At 43.5% G+C, this 19,216-nt stretch overlaps 1 protein-coding gene across 7 annotated transcripts in view; it reads right to left on the bottom strand.

The window, feature by feature from the left end:
- Positions 1 to 19,216, bottom strand: part of UBP1 (upstream binding protein 1) — a 47,126-nt gene that overhangs the window by 13,622 nt on the left and 14,288 nt on the right. For 4 of the 7 annotated variants that reach the window (XM_061464439.1, XM_061464441.1, XM_061464440.1 and 1 more), the window contains exons 3-8: positions 9,372 to 9,523; positions 5,250 to 5,326; positions 3,382 to 3,487; positions 2,642 to 2,748; positions 689 to 841; positions 433 to 543 (exon numbers count right to left, since the gene is read on the bottom strand). In XM_061464439.1, coding sequence (XP_061320423.1) covers positions 433 to 543; positions 689 to 841; positions 2,642 to 2,748; positions 3,382 to 3,487; positions 5,250 to 5,326; positions 9,372 to 9,523 — 706 coding nt within the window. Of the gene's footprint in view, positions 1 to 432; positions 544 to 688; positions 842 to 2,641; positions 2,749 to 3,381; positions 3,488 to 5,249; positions 5,327 to 9,371; positions 9,524 to 18,077; positions 18,611 to 19,216 lie in introns of those variants that run through there. The other 3 variants (XM_061464442.1, XM_061464444.1, XM_061464445.1) reach the window with 3 other exon arrangements.

The raw sequence follows: 19,216 nt of genomic DNA, 5'->3' as shown, positions 1-19,216 counted from the left end.
GAACTCACTGATGTTTAAATAAAATGCAAAAACCTGCTGAGGCTCTGGCCTTACATTCAGTCACCTCCAAAACCAGAGGCTTTGAAGCTCAAACTAGGCAGATAATTAAACTCCAGATTCCCCCCTCTTCTTTTCCCCCTCCAGCTGCAAGGTTTTTAGATCTCTACCAAAAGACTTGCTCTAGGGTTCAGCGCCGTCAGTGTTGGAACACACTCAGGTTGAACGCAAGCACCTATCTAGTCTCTAAATGAAAGTTTACCAAACAAAGAACTTAAAACGGAATGTTGCTGTTCACTGGACAAGTTTGACAAAGAAAAAGCTTATCTTTGTATAGAACTAATTCTTCCCCAACCCTTCCAAGACTACAGCTAAGTAATATGCCGTATCTATGTATTTCCTCCTCGGTTAGCAGATGCAATTCTAATTTGTTACCTCTGTAAGAACTGTGGTGTCATATGAAGGCTGATACTTTTCTTTTTCATGTGCAGTTCGCTTTTCCATCTTTTCTCTGTCTGTTTTCTGTTTCCTGTCTGCTCCTTTTGGCTAAAAATGGATAGTTACATGAACAAAAACGCAAGTGGAAAATGGTTTTATAATTGAAATCTGATCTCAGAAGTAGTAAGATAAAGGTATCCCCCATCTTTATGAGAGCTTCTGGGAGACTTATTAAGGATATGTTTTCTGTTACCTTAAAAACTTTGATTTGACAACTGGCTGAATGCAGATGATCTGTATATTCTCCATTTTCAGTCTGTTTAAAAGTGTCAACCTGAATCCTAAAAGGAACTCCTTTCTCTCCTCCATGCTTACGAGGGGTAAATTCAGTGCTGATACAATGTACCTGGAAAAAACCAACCACCAAACAAAAAGGACCTTCAGAAGTATTCTAGACATGGATTTTACTCCAACATCACACACATTTTCTAAGGACAAGGAACAAAATACCCAGCCTATCTGAGGACCAAGCTGCAAAACTAACATCTTACTCCTTTTCATGCCCATATTGAAATGAAGCCAAAAACACTGCATTTGAGTTGACAAGGGAGAAGGGAAACAAGGAAGTGGGTCACCAAAATCTCTCCACAAAGCAGAAGTCATTACAGGTCTTTATTAAATTGAGACCTTGCTGGATCTTAGGAGAATGTATGTAGAATCACAGAATGGTTTGGGTTGGAAAGGACTTCATGATCATCCAGTTCCAACCCCCCTGCCATGGGCAGGGACACCTCACACTGAACCATCTCACCCAAGGCTCTGTCCAACCTGGCCTTGAACACCACCAGGGATGGAGCATTCACAACCTACCTGGGCAACCCATTCCAGTGCCTCACCACCCTTACAGTAAAGAACTTCTTCCTTATATCTAACCTGAACTCCCCATTTAACCCATTCCCAACAACTGTAAGATACCATTGCCCAATGAATTATAGCTAGAATAAACTTGAGTTACTTGTAATAAATCCTACCACACTGGGTTTATAAGCTAGAAATACCCCTAAAAGACATCGAAGGAGAAAATCAGTGCAACAGAAAGAGTTATGATGCATCTTACTGGACAGGCCTCCCAACTTTATGGGGTTTTTTTGCTTCCTTATGGAATTTAAAGCAAGCCAGTGCCCCAGTGCTTTTTATTTCCTTTGGCTATCAACAACAAAGACCCACAGACTGGAAATTGAAGCTTTAAGTGTGTAATCAGTGCTGCTATGCTGTGCTCTCTAGCCTTCAGAATAAGTGAACTACACTTGCACAACCATAATAACCAGATCCGTTTCATTCGGTCTGTTATTGCTTCTAAGGAAGTGCATAAACAAAACCATCCAGTAATTTCTCTCACATTCCTTCAAGGAGACTGCATTTTAGTAATTATGCAATTCTTAGTAGAAAAAATGGCTTCAGCTGTACTAGATTGAGGTTACTGTACTTGCAGTGTGGAATGTAACCTATTTTAGCAGCCTCAGTAAGAACTGCTGCTACCTCGAACTTCATACCTCCACCTTTTTATCTTATAGTAAAACCAGATGAGAGACAAACGTGAGCTAAAAGTTCCAATGCAAACCTGAACATTCTATCTAAATGATTTCCAAAGACATCATGCTCAACTGCCCTGCGTACCAAAGACATAAATGACAAAGATCCTACCCCAAGGAAGCCTACTGACACAGTAAGAAACAGCTTTTCACTGTCTGATTTAAAACTCTTCGTAGCACATTACTTTTCGTTTTGTATCCTCAAGCCTGAGCCTCTGCTGCAGCTCAGCACTAGGAGGGGGGGAGACTCAACTACACCAGAACCATCAGTGATGACAGTTATTCAGAGGGATATAAATTAACTCTGTGTGTGTGTGTATATATATATATAACCTTGACAGCTTTATTCACAGAACTTTCTGAAAGCCTTTTATATAAATTACTTTGATGTAAATTTACTGTTGTTTTTAAAAGATGTTTCAATAAACCCAAGTGAAGCTGAAAACCCTAACTAGGGACCCTTACAGAGCTATGAACCTGTGTTTATTGACATAGCTGGTATTTACTGGCTATCCCACAAGTAAGAAACCAGGAAGCCTCACAGTGCAAACATACTACTGTTTGTGACCTGAAAGGCACCAAACACAGACATCCAGTCAAGTAAAATGTCAAACCTGAATAAAAGCAGATGTACATTTTGTTGGATCCCACAAAAATTCAACTGCATTGAGCTGGCTTGGATTTGTCTTGATATCAATGACTCCAACAGACATTGGAATATCTATTAAAATAAGTAGTATATGTTTCAAAATAATCATAGTCCAAGAAAACACTACACATACATTTTAATACAAGGTTACCATCAGCAAACACAGGCAGGGTGGAAAAATACGGGCTTTGGTAGCCTGACCATAAGCCTGGAAGCAGTTTCTTAGGACTGATCTGAAGAATCTTTGTAGACTCAAAATACAAAGTGCTCAGGGTTTGGGGGTGTTTTTTCATTCCCTTCCTTCCCCCTCCCAATCCCCCCATACACAGCTTATGCACCAAAACCAAGCAAGTTACTCAAAATACAGAAACCATGTTGGTGCCGTTTCCACAGTCCTCTAGAGAGGTTACTTTTGATTGTGTTCTCCTAATTACTGTAACATTTAGCAATCAAAACTAGGAAGATTACTAAATGTGTAAGGCTGTAGTTGCTATCTTACTGCTTATCTTGCTTCTGTAGCACTTGAAGGTTTGAAAAGAACATGTAAGTGGTGGAACATTTACAATCAAAATAAACACTACGACAAAGCAGCATACAGAAAACTGGTCTGTGTGTTTTCAGGAGCCCTAGCATCAATCTGACCATGATCAACCTCAATTTGGAAACTGATTTTCTTCAAGCATCAACAGATAGAAACAGTTATACCTAAGTCGAGAAGTCTGTCCCCAGGGCGGTTCCACTTCCAACCTTCTAGCTGCTGGTGCTCTGTATATTGCAACCTTCGGTCATGGAACACAACTCTGATAATACTCTAACAAAGAAGAAAACAAGCATCTGATGAGCCACAAAGTTACTGCATGTTTAGAAACAGCTTGAAGATAAAGCATTAAAACACTGCAAAATAGCAACAGTGCCAAAAGTACGTATTTACAGCAAAAAAACTGGTAACCATCAGTATCCAGAAATATTATGGATCACAGAAACAGAACTGAGCAGCGCAAGAGATCTGAAAATGTAGTAAAAATGCAAAAGAGAATTACATGTGGTTGCATATTCTGAAGGTCACTGTGAATTACACCCAGTGAACCGAGCAACACTGACAGCACAATACCAACACTGCGTAGGCAACACCAACTTATTTTAGATACCAAACACCGAAGACTTGATCTGTTCTGAAAAGCAGTGAATATAGTTTGATCTTTCTTCTTTTCACTCCCTTTCCTGGTATTTGTCAGCATATTTACAACAAATCCATGATCTTCAGCACGAGTAAGAATAAACCTCACCACTTTTCCAACTATTCGAGCTGAAACACTAATCTAAAAGTACTACGCAACCGATGCAGCCAGAAGCAGTGCAGTTAACCAACAATACCTATTTTTGTGACCAGCTCTGGTACAGCTGTGCACTTCAGTCATACTCTGCCACAATACATACAGAGGGGGAAAAATACTGTACAGATTAATTGCTACTGAACAAACCAAACCCCAAATTTCTATCTTTTTTTTCCCCCCATTTGTCTATGGTAAGGATTAAAGTGTCCAAAAAACCCCAAAACTTTTAAATGAAGTGTCTCTTCAAGATACACTGAACCACCTTGGCTTTATTTCAAAGCTAACAAGAAAGCACATGTGCACGTGTGAATACACGCACACGCAACCCCCAGCTCCTTTGTCCCTGCAAACTGGCAGGTTTGGGACCTGGAAATGCCTGCAACCATCCTTCACCAACATGGAATGCCTGCCTTAAAGTACTGGCATTACAGTATTTAAGTAATGGAAAGTTTGTTGATGCAGCATTACAATTCCCTGATACAATAAAATTCATTTCTTTAGATTTTTACCTACCAAATGGCTCATCACTAATATATGAACCTGTCAAATTACAGCAGAGACAGAGCCCAAGGCTATCAGGAAATAGCACTTAAGGCAGGCAAAACAGTCAACACAAGTCAACGTGCCCAGCTGTAAAGGGTTTAATTACACAACTCAAATCCCAGTCTTATGCTTGTGCTTAACACTTCCTGGAATTACACCTGAACAAGCTTCCCACAGGCAAGAATAAGGCACAGGACCACACAAGTCAGCCGAAGTTCACAAATCATATGGCTCAAAGTATCCAGTGACAACAAGAAAAACAAAATCCATACAATGTATAGTCTGTAGATTGGATTTCTCTCACCTACAGACACCTTAATCTGAGATCACTGCTCCTTTCACTGTGTGCTTCCTTTTACTCAGGCTGAAAGACATGGGCACATCTACTGGAGAATTATCTCATCTTAAACCAGATCAGACTGCAGACCTTGTGAAGGGTCCATGATGTGATGAGCTCAACTTTAGCTACCTAAAGTTTCATGAACTGAACCCATTCATAAATGGGGAAACACATACGTGTATATTCTTTTTATTGACAGTAAACTAGAAATAACAAAGCTAGGCATTAGGTTCTTTTGTTGCTCAGATCAGCTGGCTACACACCCTGTGAATCAGAGCCCAATAAACAGTTAAAAACTACTCTCTCCATAAGCAAGCACCAGAGGTTTGTTGGTAACACCATCTAGAGAACTTCACCTTCACCAGTTTCCCATTGATCTCTGGTATGTCTCCAGCTTTCCGATTATCCAGCATCCGTATCTCATAGGACTGACCTTTAAAAAGAAAAGATTTGTATCAGTAGAAGCTATTTTGTGTTTAATGCACCTCAACTAGCATTTGGTTCACAGGACACAAGAATACCAGCCAGTACCTGAAGTCTTTTATAATAGCGGGGGTCACTTTACAACACAGGAATTAATGGAACAAAATGACACTTTTTGGTTCCCTTAAAACTAGAGATCCTTTCAAAGGTGAAGTATTTCATTTCACAAGAAGCATAAGCACTTGGCTCTCTATTATTAGTTTCCAAAGCTGTATTCCTTTATTTTTGAATCTGATAAAAGACAACGTACTGAGAACCAGGCAACACAGCCTGCTCTTCTGAAACAAACTCCTGCACAATTTTTATACTCTTCCTATAACATACATACTACTTGCCCATGTCTCCCTTTGCCCACATACCTGTTGCCTTTGTATGATTTTTAGGCTTTGTATGACTTCAGGAATAAGCATCTGAAAGAGCCAGCTACTGGTTATTTGGGCAAATACATGAGCAAACCTATCTCCCCCAGTGAATGTGATGAACTGGTGTGCTTAGAAAAGACAAAGCTTGAAGTCATTTATTTGAACTACAGGGTGGTTTTTTCTTCTTCTCAGGGGAGCAGCACACACTCATCTGGAAAAAAATCATGTTTCCCTAAATACAGGACAAAACAGATTTCAAAGTTCACTAAGATCAAGTGCACTAAATTCATTACCTTCCACATTACCCTCCAAACTACCTTTATGTTCTAGCGTATACTACATTTAAAAGACATTTATTGACTTGTCCTACAAGGCAGAAGTTCAGCTGTCACAGCCCTGTGACGAGCAAAGGATTCCTTCGATTCCTTTCATCACATCATCGACTGATGTTACCTCCAAACATGGGCTGTGACAATTAATACCCTACGTATGTACAGACTGACTTCACCCCAGCAGCATCTGATCACTGGTAAGACCACTGATTACATAAATCCATACAAAACCCAAATGAACCTAGCGCAGCTGAGTAAAGCAACAGATCATTCATCCTCCTGTATTCAACAGGAGAGAACTTCTTTCCTGTTAGTAAGATCTGTTCAGCTACCAGCGTTAGTTTACTCACACATAACATATGTAAATCCATCTGCATCTATAGACAGCTCTTTTTCAATCTGGCACTGTTAATTAAAGTTTGGAAGTATCTCTCCTCTCTCATCATTTGTTAGAGAGGGGAGAGAAGAAAACAAAGTATCAGACTGACTGCTCAAGAAGTGGTGTTAACCTTTCATAGGTACAAATTAACACCGAACCTGATGATTTGATGGAGGCAAAAATTAAGGAGTACCCGACTCAAAAACAGCATGGGAAGTTTTCAAGACAAATGGACAGATACATTCCAGTCTAGTTTTGGATCTGAAAGTGGCTTTAGGGGGCCTATAGGGATGCTGGAGAGGGACTCTTTATTAGGGACTGTAGTGACAGGACAAGGGGTAACGGGTTAAAACTTGAACAGGGGAAGTTTAGATTGGATCTAAGGAGGAAATTCTTTCCTGTGAGGGTGGTGAGGCACTGGAATGGGTTGCCCATGGAAGTTGTGAATGCTCCATCCCTGGCAGTGTTCAAGGCCAGGCTGGACGAAGCCTTGGGTGACATGGTCTAGTGTGAGGTGTCCCTGCCCATGGCAGGGGGGTTGGAACTGGATGATCTTAAGGTCCTTTCCAACACGAACTATTCTATGATTCTATAAAGCGTGGAAGCACTGTGGTGCTCGCTGTGTGTGGAAGCACCACAGCACTGACTTCAGTCATCTCTGCATGGGAGCTAGGTACGCCGCTTCCTCTGCTCTTTCCTGGAGAGCAGCCAAAACAGCAAAGCAGCTCTTTTGCAGTTCCCTCTTCCATAAAAAACACACAACAGTCAAGTTTGGAAGGGACTTCAGGAGGTTGTCTTATCCAACCCCCATGCTCAAGCAGGGCCACCCAGAGCCAGCTGCCCAGGACCCAACTCGTTACACAAATACATCAGTTCAACTCAGTGCTGCAAACTGCTCCTGATTTTAACCAGGCTTCACAAGGGAAGTTGGCCAGGTGTTTTTATTTTTCCCCATATTTAATTAGGAAAAGGGCATCCCAATCCTTTCATTTTCTGACATCAGGAAAAGTTACCAAAGACACTGAAAACCAGATAAGCGTCTTTGGAAAAGAAATCTTTCCATTAAGAGATTTTCAAGGGAAGATGAAACATTTACAGTCATTTCAGACACTGTCACTTAAATGGCAAGCTCTCCTTCAAGGCAAGATAGCAAGCACTTTCTTCCTTCAGCCTGCAAACCTGTGCTGGCTCCCAACACAGAGCTGAGCTTCAGGGGAGGCTGGATCCTGGCACTGAAGAAAGCAAAGTATATTTCTACAGAGCTTAAGGTCTATAAAACTTTGAAGCTTTTTAAGCAGTGCAAAGCATCTTGCTGGCCCAGCATACGGCTGCAGTTGGGCTGGTTTTCTCCTGAAGAGAGCACTCAAGCTACCAAGTGGCTAAAAATAAACCTGACAAAGCAAATGGCTGAACACTGCTTGCAAGACACCAGAAATCACCTACACAACATCCACTGGTCACACTAGTAGAAGAGTCAAGTAATGTTTAAAGCATATTTAGACCGACTGGACACATCAAGATGAATCACTTAGCAGCTTTATTCACATGGAAAGCTGAAAGTGATGCTTTGTCATCATGACAGTATCAAATTATACACAATCCACTGTCAGATTTAGGGCTCCAGTACACAGTTAAACAGTTCCAGGCATGACATGCATCACATCATCATGCCATGCATCATGTTCACAGTACTAGAAGCATTTCAACTTGAGCAAAAAGGGTATATGTAAAATGTAAGGATACTAATTCCAGCAAACCTAGTGAAGCAATTAGTGAGGTTAAACAAATCAGGCTAAGGAAAATTCACCAATACATACTCTGCACACTAAGGTAGTGCAGTGCTCAGAGATGCACATGATCTAAGATTAACTGTACCAAAACACGGTAGGATATGGAAAAGAAATGGTGAATGTAGTATTTTAAACTGTTTTTATTTTTCATACAAGTCATTCTGCAGGACTGTGTCTTCTAATCACACTGCTGTCTATTGAGAGATTTGGGGTCAAAGTCCACAAGGAAAAAGAAAAGCAAAACTAATGATCTTACAGCATGAGAGCCAAGGGAGGGGGAGAGAGGTGGGTGAGTGCACAAAAACATCGATATGGTCCAAAACAAATGATAAATGATATGAGTTCAGCATACCAGCTGACTAAGATTAGGACACCAATGTCATTTCCAGAGGCGAGGGTGGTTTTATCACATGGCAATGACTATATCCATAGTATTCTAACAGCAATCAGTGCCCTCTTTAGAGGAAAAACTGATTTTTCATGCAAATCAACTGCAGGCTATGAGGGGAAAGACTCACACAAAATACTTACTGTTAACTTCTGATAAATATAGGATAGTGAAATCACACACAGACTACAAAGGCAGCTGCACTTGTGGGTTTGATTCAAACATAATACTGTTCCGGGCACATACACACAGATAATTTGAGAGTGATTACAGCGGCCTCTGTTATGAAAAACTTTGTTTAGAATTGACATTTTAACATTTATTATGACTTTTTGAGGGGGTCTGTGCATGCCTGAGCAATTTAATCAGACTTTATCAAGTTTAAACATGAATGCCACATTAATCCTGTATTTTAAGCTATTACTGCCTGAAGTTTGCCTCCTAATAGCTCCATACTGGAGGGAAGTGTGGGACGGAGAGGGGTAACACACAGAGGGGTGAGAAAGAAATAAAGGCAAAACAAAACCAAAACAGCCTCTAAAAGGGAAGTAATGACAGACTGCAGCTATGGGTCTGCAAGTTGGACAAAACAAGATTACTAGTAAGGTATCCAACCTCATTTCCTACATGCATTTAACTTTGGATGTACCCACATGTATCAAAACATTAAATACAATTCCAGTTTTAGACTTGCACCAGAAGCTGTATGCACTACAGTTATGCCTGCAACGTTTGTATACCAACCTTGATTCAAGTATGTCAGAGTTTCATCATACAATTTTACAGCTGGGGATGTTGCAGCACACATAACATACTGGAAGGGTGGATGTTTGGTCTCATTTTCTTGTGGAAGGCTGGAATCTTCCTGTTTGAAAATAGGCAGTGCCAAAACATCACTGAAAAGAACAGAAATAACTCTGTGAGACTGCTGGCCCTGTTGTGCCTGAAGTTAAAGAAAAAAAAAGAAGTTGTTTGTAACTTAAAAAAGCCACAGTGGAATACATACAGCATTGTGTCAGTTCATCAGTGAAACCAAAGGGAGCAGTATCCAAAACATTTCCCACCAAGCTTTTAGGCTACAATACGCAAGCAGTGTTTTGGGACCCACCCAGACAATGCAGTTGTGCTGATCCTCTCAACATTTAATCTGCAGCTCTTGCCTCCACTGAAAAAAGTCACTCTTTGAACCTGTCAACACAGGCAAGCTTGCCTAATATCCATGCAGCTCTCAGCTTTGAAATGATATATTCCTCAAAGGAAGTTAGGTACCCTGTGAAAGTCCCTCTCCCCTTTTAGTACCATTATAGCTAAGCTATTAATTCTGCTGACATTGCAGATTTTTCAGTCTCAGCTTTTATGGGGCTTTAGCATAACGAATAGCACAAAAATCATTGAGCAGCAGCTTCACAAAACAGAAGTTAGAGAAAGCACATGCCAAGATTCACTTCACTTATAGAAGACAACCACAAAAACCTGGAAACTGACAGAGTAAGTCAGAGCAATCCATGCTGTCCGCAGTCAGAGCATCACTACGGCCAACAAACACACTGCTTTCTGCAGAAATACTGTGTTAGCAATAGTCATGTTCCTTACATACAGTAATGCTGTTGCACAAAACTTCAAAGAGATCAGTGAGTTGTGCTCAAAGGCGTTTTCTTGCACTTAATTTTTGTTCATAATAAAATTACCTGCAGATCCATGAAACTTTCTTTGGAAACTAGTTTCTAAACTGATGGAAGATTTCTCACATCACCTCACTTGTTGATTTAGGTTTTAATCTACATGCATCTTATTTGTTTCTTTTGCACTGCTCACAGTCATAACTTAGTATATTTTGTAACAGAATTATAAATATATCTGTATTGCACTATTATTTATGCATTGTACCCTAATATTTTTGAAATAAAATTGCCTTTTTTTTTTCCTGTTTCTCATCTCTGTGAGAGCCTGCTTTATCTAAAGAGAGCTCTAAATTCCTCTTCATTTCCAGCTTGTATCCGGAGAATCAAAAAGTACCAGGATCATAATCCATTTAAAAATTGAATTTACAGCCAATATTTTTGTGTCACAAAAGACTATAGTATAGACTTGGTCTGTGCAAATACTGGATACAAGAAGTGAGTCTGGGGCACCCTAACTGTTCTTTCAGAGCGTGTGCCCCATCACACTCCACTCGCTGCCTGGGAGAAGCTACACTGACCTGGAAAAGGAAATACTTATGAATGGTGAAAAAGCTTAAGACATTTGTCTGTACCTTGTAGACACTATCCCAAAATATCAACCAGAAATAAGACACCCATATGGGTTCCTTTCCTCTAGGAAGAAACCACAGAAGATGGGAGCAACCAGGTCTAGCGGGGGGCATCCCCGATCAATGGCAGGGAGTTGGAACTAGATGGCTGGATGATCCCTTCCAACCCGATGGTTGATGCCTTCCAACCATTGGTGGAAGGTGGTTGGAACTTTGGGTTGGACGATCCCTTCTAACCCAAACCGCTCTGTGGTTCTGTGAAAGCAGGACAAGGCAGGATACTGTCCAAAAAACCAGTACAAGCCTGCTGAACCATCTTAGCCACTTCTGATGTCAGCTCCCCAAACTGAAGCCCATAAGAAGCTGTGTTCCTTAACCAGTTACAGAGGAAGATAATGTGAAATATGCACTTAAAGGAAGCAGGCGCTTAAAACAGACAGTTTACTTCCATAGAGAAAAGGAACATCATATCCAGAGGTAGGACAGAACATTTCCTAGATGGGTGGACTGCTGCCTAAGGATGACTCAGAAGAAACAAGCAGATGCTTCATGCCTTGATGTCAGTGAAAAGGGCAGCACGAACAGAGGGCAACTCAACACAAGAGGGAGCGCTGCGACCAGCAGAGAAGCACCATCTCAAGGCAGGACAATGCCTTCTACACCAAGAACCCAAGCTTGTCACTTTTGGCACATAAAGTACTAGCTCGTGTGCTTATGAAGAGGAACTTTAAAACAGAAAGAACATGGAAACAATAACAGTGTTTAAACCACACACAGAAGAGTCTAAGTGCAATACAGAAGGCATGCAAAGTACCTCACAAAATCAGTGACCTGTAATTGTCAACAAGTTCTGCAGCGCTTGCTTTCACACAACACAAAAGAGAAGCACTTTGCATACTTATCTTCCAAGCCTTACTTTCCCACAATTTAAAGATAAAAACGCATCTGGTCTAGCTTCAAAACATGTGCTGCTGTTATGAACTAGTTAAATTAACAGACAGGGCACTGGAAGCCAAAAAAATACAAATGGAAGACAAATTTAGCCAGCTTTAAACCTGCTTTTGCTAATACTTACAAAGTGCTAATGACTAATTGCCACTGTGGAAGAAAGAAAAAAAAAGAAAAAAAAGTCATCCAACTCCTGAACCCTGCAATTTAGCTGTAAAGAGCATAATGTGCATTCTTAAATGCCACCATGCCATAAAAAAAAGCTCCAGCAAATAGCACAAGGCAAATGTAAGGATCTTCATTAATTTTCTCAGATAGAAACATACATTTTTATTGTAAGAGAGTCTTCTGGGTCCTAGTGCATTCCAAAGGAAAAGGGAAACCGATGCAATTTCAAACTCCTTCCTAGACCATCTTTAAATAAATACCACTTAAACAACGTTTTGATATATTTACTCATGAAGAATGAAATACCAGTGTTTTCACATTTAAACACGTGCTTGTTCTCACCTAAAACCAGGTAAGAGCCATGGGCAATTAAAGAGTCAATAAGGTACAAATAAAGTATTTCAAGTTAAAAGTGTCAGTGACAGAGAAACACTAACTGATTTACCACCAGCTATTAATTTCTCTTAAAAACTGTGATGCCTCTTTTCTTACTTTCAACAAGGAAGCTGCTATGAAACACCTGGTCTATAATGCAGTCACCATTGTACAGCAATAGAGGATGACCGGTTTATTTGATATCATGAGCCTGAAGTTCAGCAGCGCAAAAGGTCTTCTGGGCAATACTGGCATAACGGGCCCCTGGCACACAAGCTGCTCAGTGCCTACCCTTCCTCTCTGGGCTGGAAGCTCTATCACTATCTAGCACAGCTGCGCAAGTGAGGGTGGTGAAAGCAGGTCATAAAAACCTCGCTGCAGAGAAAACCTGAGGGCAGACATTCTAAGTCCATTTCCTTCCCCAGGACTGGCAGTAACAGTGACGCAGGAACCAGGATGTCTGTGTCTCCTGAGGAAATCACTGGAATGGCTTTAAGACCAGAAGGAGCACTCTTCCCCATGTGCTGAGGCCACAGTGCCCGTTCTTTACCCTTAACACTAGTTCCAACAGGGACCCTCCAAATTGCACAGTGGCAAGCATTGTCTCCAAAGTAAAATTCCCTGCTCACATGGCACAGCTGCAGATGTGAGCTGTGCTCACAGTTCAGAGGAGGAAACCAAGAGCAAACAGAGATTCAGTATTCTTAGTAGTCCTCTTTACCTGCACTGAAGAACAATATCTTGAAAGCGATAAGCTGCATATAATAGACGCTTTTATGTAGATCACATTCCAAAAGACTATATGTACAGATCCTAGATGTCAGCCTCTTCACCACCTCAAACTTTATACTGATCCCATTATAAGACACACAGACCGCCTCCAAAAAAAACCCAAGCCCTCCCAACAAACAGCCCACAGAAAACCAGGAGAGCAGGTCAGCCTCCTCACATCCAGCCTTTTTTACCTTCAGACCCCAGGTCCAATTTCTGCATTTACAATGAGCCAGTGGCCTGGCAATGCCATCACCTGCCCTCAGTGACTCCCTGTCAGGCTTCCCATTTCTGTACACCTCAGCATCCTTCAGTCATTTTCCTGCTCACCCGGTGAAATTTGATCTCCCAATGCAGATCAGAGACAGGCACTTTTACTGCCAGCTTTGCTCAGGTTATTCAACATGGCAAAGAACCTCCCACTGCAGCTGAAGCCCCACTGGCAGAGCTGCCCAGATGGAGGAAAAATCAGTTTTCCAAAAGAGCTGCTGCTGAAGTTATTTTGGGCTACAGCAGAGAAGAGCTTTAAGGAACTGATTCTGCTCTTTTTCTGCCACTGATAACTTCTGATCTTGGGAAACGAGATACTAATTTGGGGGGGGGGGGGGGGGTTGGACCATATTACCTTTAAAGGTCCCTTCCAACCCAAACTATTCTGTGATTCACTTGTCTCATCCAAGTGAACCTTGGACTACTGTCAAGCCAGCTGAAACATAAACGAACAGCAACATTCTGAAGGAGCAGCATCTTTTGTTAGACTTCTTGCTACCATTTGGAAAAGCAGATCGAGGTTCACTCTCCTGACAGATGGAACTCCAAGACCAAATTTCTGAAACTATGAGCTCCAGTGAGAAAAGTCTTATCTCACCCCCCCCACCATTTGTTATCTGAAGCATTCAACTGGAAGCATTCTTTCTTCCTAGAGGGAGGAGGAAATTTTCCCAGAAAAGCAAACAGAAACAGTCTTCATTCTGCACCAAAGCAGGCAGTCAGCACATCTCCAACACCCAGTCTGCATAAATGAGACTTTACATGAAAGCAGAAGGCTCAGAAGAGGAAGCCAGGTGCATGCTAACACTTGAAACCAAAGCATCCAGTGGGATGGACTGCATGTGATAAGTTATCCCACGCTATGTAGGCTACATGAGCATAGGACTGAAAGACCAATAAGAATGTAAGTTATCCTTTTCCCATGCTTGTGAAATGACTTTGTCAGGCACAAAATCACCTCCCTTCCAAACTTAAAACCCTCTTTTCAACGCTATCTCTGACAGAAAACCAACAAACCTGCCCAGTAATAATAGAAGGACAGCAAAATGAAGAACATCCTGTCCTTACAAGGATAGGAACTGCATGTGACCAAAGCTCAAAGTGACATTCCATCAGTCATCTGCCTTATCTGTCTTCTGGCTTGTATACTTTTGGGTGTGAGTACTAAAGCATCCAAGAACATGGAGGTCTTCTGAAACTTTAAAGCATGGTTTACAAGGAGAAATACCTTGAGAAAAATGCTTCTCAAGCAGTATCTGAATTACAGTTATGTTCTCAAAGCCACGCTCTGCCCTGTTAACAGAGGTCTGGGCAAACTATAGGAAAATATAAGGGAACAGGAAAGCTGATACCCCATTCTCCATCCACAGTCCAAAACAGGGAGGTCTGGCAGCTGCAGCAACTTGCAGCAGCTATAGTACACATTGCTCTCATGCAGAAGTAACGCATAAGGCATAAACGAGGGTTAACTTGCTGCCCTGCTCTAATAGTGCACATCTATCCACCATCAGAGGTGACAGGGGCACAGAGAAGACAGGTATGTAATGTGAACTCTTTTCCTTAGGAATTAAACTGGTCTCCTTGACTTTTTGGAACACATTCACACAAATTGAACTGGGAAGAAGAAAAAAGAGCAAAGCAAAACCCTCCAAACCAAACCAACGGCAGTGATCTAGAACATGAGGTTTATCTTTCTTTCAACATGTTTCATCTATGGTACCAACATGAAGAGGTTTAGGTCTGTGGATTTTCTTCCTCAAATGTCTGTTTCCTGACAGTTAGTTACTTAGCTGTATGCATGCAGAACGAATCAAGCTCCAATTCTAATCAGTGCATAAATTCTTAGTGCAATACACACAAGTAGAACAGACCACTGCGCAACAGAAGCTTTTTAATGTATTCTGCAGGCAATACTGCGTACAGTTAAAAAAACCCTAAAAATCTAAAAACATTTAAACATTTCAGAGTACCTTAAGCAACTATTCCTCTCAAAAAAAGCCAACATAATCAGCAGCAGAGTCTCAAAAGAGTGGGAGGCGTCAGGGGAAGCACAAACAGTCATTTTGTCAGAAAGTAACAGCAGCCACAAGGAAAACAGGCTCTGAATGAGGTAACTCCAGGTTTGTATTTCTGCACAGCAACCGTGAAGTTAGGACAGTAACTGCCATGACCCACCTGTGTTCATCAGAAGCCAAAAAGAGGATGTCAGGGACACGAAAGATGTTAGAAGACAACACCCTCCCTCTCCTCTTCGCCTTGAGGCTGTAAGACTGGTCCCCCAAATCCTAACAGACCAACTCCATGGTTATTTTAGCCTAAACTTTGGAGGAGTCCCTACACAAAGCTCGCTCACCATTCAAGGCTCTCCCCAGCACTGTAAGGAAACAAGACTGACAGCAATAGGCTTCTGTTCTTTTCAACCAGCTCCACCCTCCAAAGACACTCCAAGTGTTTAGGAGATGCAGCGAACTGACTGGATTCTCCAAAAATGGAGGATTGTCTGGACGTAGTTTTGAACAGTCTTCTACCATTTCAGTAGCAAGAGCCATGCTTTTCAATTCAGCTTAATAAACGTCAGGTTTTAATCTAGCAATACACGCCAGAACAGCTACTCCTGAAATAATCAACTTCCATAATGACAGGCTTCAATTTTAGCACTACAAATACCACTGGAATTGCAGACATATAAATAAATCCATATTCTAAGCTTCCAAATTACAAATAAAAATGCAGTCATTAAGATACTTACACGCATTTAACTTCATTTAAATCAATTCATTACATGAAAAATGCAATTCTGCTGGAGAAATGGCAGTTCCTGAAACTCATCTTTCCAATGCAACAGCCTCCATTTTTTAACAGCTCCCAGCAACAATCAGTGGTCCCCACAAGTTCACAGCTCTTGCTGTGTTAACATGGATATGATGTCAGATTTGTCAGAAATCACTAGGAGCATCACTGACAACTGAAGTTAACAGCAATACTCAAAAATCACTAAAGATACCATGGTTTTATATAGGTTTCATACAGGTTTCTGAGGGAGTTAACACAGCTGACAATTACTGTCAAGTGAACTGAGTTTTGTGTTGAAAGACAGTTTCTTATTGTATGAGAAGACATCAGAACAGCAACCAGAACAACTGTCAAGATTGTAAGGAAATTTTGAGAGCGATTTAAAACCATGGGAATCTGCAGGGGAATTTTACCCAATTATATTACGTTTAAAGCAAATACAGGTCCTGGTTAATGCACACGAGCAGTTTGCTCTTATTACAGCAAACACAGGAGTAAGGATATTCTACTTCAGGGCACTGACTCAGCATCAACTTGAGGAAGCACCAACTGCATTATACACAATCCTAATAGATTAAAAAAGGTTTACACACAGTTCCTCCTAACAAAATGCAGGGGCATACAGAATGATAGAGATGGAAGAACGAATGAACCTAGAATGACAGAGATGGAAGAACAGTTCTTGAACAGCAGCACACGCATCACCCATTGGTGTCTGCATGCTGAAAAGCCATCCAGGCAGCTGCCATACAGCAGCCCACAAGAACTGGCACTCCACTGTGTGCAACAGATAAAGACAAAGACAGAAATGGGGCACAAGTGGAATACAATCCAGAGGAGCTAAATGTAAAATCAGGAGTATTCTCATCAGGAGAAGAAAAATCACTTTGTCCTCTGAACTGGCAAGTTCTCAAAGTTAATTTTATTGAAAAATAAAAATCAAGCCCCCACAAACCAAACCCCCCCATTAAATACACATCCCACCATAAACCTGCCGAGCTAACAACCCCACACACGAGGAAAGGGGTCCTCACTTCTAACTTTGAACAGAGACACTGCAATTCCAACACTTCACCTGGGAAATACTGACTTAAAGCACACGTAATAGGCTGAAACTTGTGGTGGCCTCCAAGTTTCAGGTAATGCATGGCTGCTAGGTCACCCAGACTATCAAATGCCAGGGTTTTACTTCTTCAGACTCTCAAAATAGTGACCAATCCTGCCCAAACTCCTTGGACTACAATGTCTCCCATTGCCTCCAAAGCAGCTTTCCAAGTGGCTGAGGAACCATCCCGTTCTGCCCATAACCGAGATAAAACGTGCACCAGTTCGGTTTTATCTTAACTTCGAAAAAGCACACCCAAACGGTATTTATCTTTACTGCAAAAACCTGGGAAACGACCGAAAGAAACTGGAAAGTGGGGTAAGCACAGAGCTACATGGCAAGGGATGGGGGGGGAATAGGAAAACGTCACTAAAGACACCTACTACACCGAAATATGGCAGAATAAACAGACTGACTGATACACTATTCACCACCACAACGCTTACTTACTCGAGAAAGAACATTAATAAACGTTGGCGAACACAGCTATTGTTTACGATGAACCAGAACTGCATTAACAGAGTACATGATGGCACTCTTACGAAACACGGGGTTCAGGTCTACAGCCGAGAAACGGCGTGTTCACGGCAGAGATCACACACGCAGGGCAAAAGCATCTCGCCCGGCCTCGCAGAAGGAAGGGGAGGGCAGCCCCTCACGGCCCCGAGCACACGGTACCGGGGAAGAGGCGGCAGCCGCCATGAGCAAAGGAGGGCGGGCGGAGGGGAAGGCCCAGCTCCTTCCCGCGCTCCCGCCCGGCGCAGTTTACCTCATGCTGTAGGCACCGGCTCCCAGCTCCTGCCCGATGCCGGAGAGGCTGGCGTCGAAGTCGTGCACCAGCCCAGACTCGATCACTTCGTCCATCTTCAGCACCCACGCCATCTTCCACCGCCCCCCGCGCTCCCGCGGGAGGAGCCGGACGGGGAGGAGCCGCTCAGCCCCAACGCCGCTGCTGCTCCGCCGGGAGGCGCCCGGGAGAGCGCGGGGCTGGAGGGGGCAAGGGAAGGGGGGGGGGGGGTGTAGGGGTGAGGAACGCCTGCAGGGCGGAGGAGGCAGCGAGGGTTCGCGTTCAGCCCCGGGGGAGCCCTTTCCCCGCGGCGCGACCAGGGCGCGGGGTCGCTCTCAGCATCCTGCGCTCGCCCGGCCGCCGCGGGAGGCTGGGGACCGGGCGGCCGCCGCCACCTCCTCCTCCTCGTCCTCCGCCGCTTCCGAACGGACACGGCCCAGGGCCGCCGCTGCCTGCGCCACCCAGCCCAGCGGCGCCTCCCGCCGCATCATTCACAGGGGAGGCGGCAGCGCGGGCACCCGCCGCCACGACAGCCCCGCCGGGGGGGCAGCGGCTGTACCGGGCTCCCCGCCCCACGCAGCGCCGCCGCTCACCCCAACATGGCGGACACTTCCACCCCCGAGTGCCTGCCGGGGCGAAGGGACCGCCCCGCGTGCGGGGCCGCCCATTGGCTGGCCTCCGCCGGAGAGACCAATCAGAGGAAGGCGAGGCGGGGAGACGGGGGAGCGCAGCCAATGAGGGGGCACTTCCTCACGCGAGGGGACAAGTCCCCTTCTCGCCCCCCTCCCCTTCCGACCCGGAAGCGGAAGAGCGGGCGGGCAGTGGCGGCAGGGCCGCGGGGCAAGGCGCCGGTAGGGGCTTAGGCCGCGGGGCTCCGGTAACAGCCGGGTGCTTCCTCACCCCGCCCGCAGGCAGCGGCTGGCCCGGGAGCCTGAGGTAATGGCGCCCAAGGCTTGCCTGCGCCGCTTCGGCCCCGAGCCCCGGAGCGTTAGAGCGCACGGAAGGCAGACGGTTTCACATGGACAGTAAGGCAGCTTCGTGATCCCAGCACGGGGTGAAGGTAGCGAGATAAAGGGGAAGAAAAACACCAGTACCTGCAGCGCAGACCAGTACTTAGGTTT

Source organism: Pezoporus flaviventris, unplaced genomic scaffold (genome assembly GCF_033815535.1).
Source record: "Pezoporus flaviventris isolate CSIRO_AGI_PZ_B2104156 unplaced genomic scaffold, CSIRO_AGI_Pfla_v1 ptg000037l, whole genome shotgun sequence".
Classification (NCBI taxonomy): domain Eukaryota; kingdom Metazoa; phylum Chordata; class Aves; order Psittaciformes; family Psittacidae; genus Pezoporus; species Pezoporus flaviventris.
Note: the sequence above shows the minus strand (reverse complement) of the source record. Positions and strands in the feature narration are given on the sequence as shown.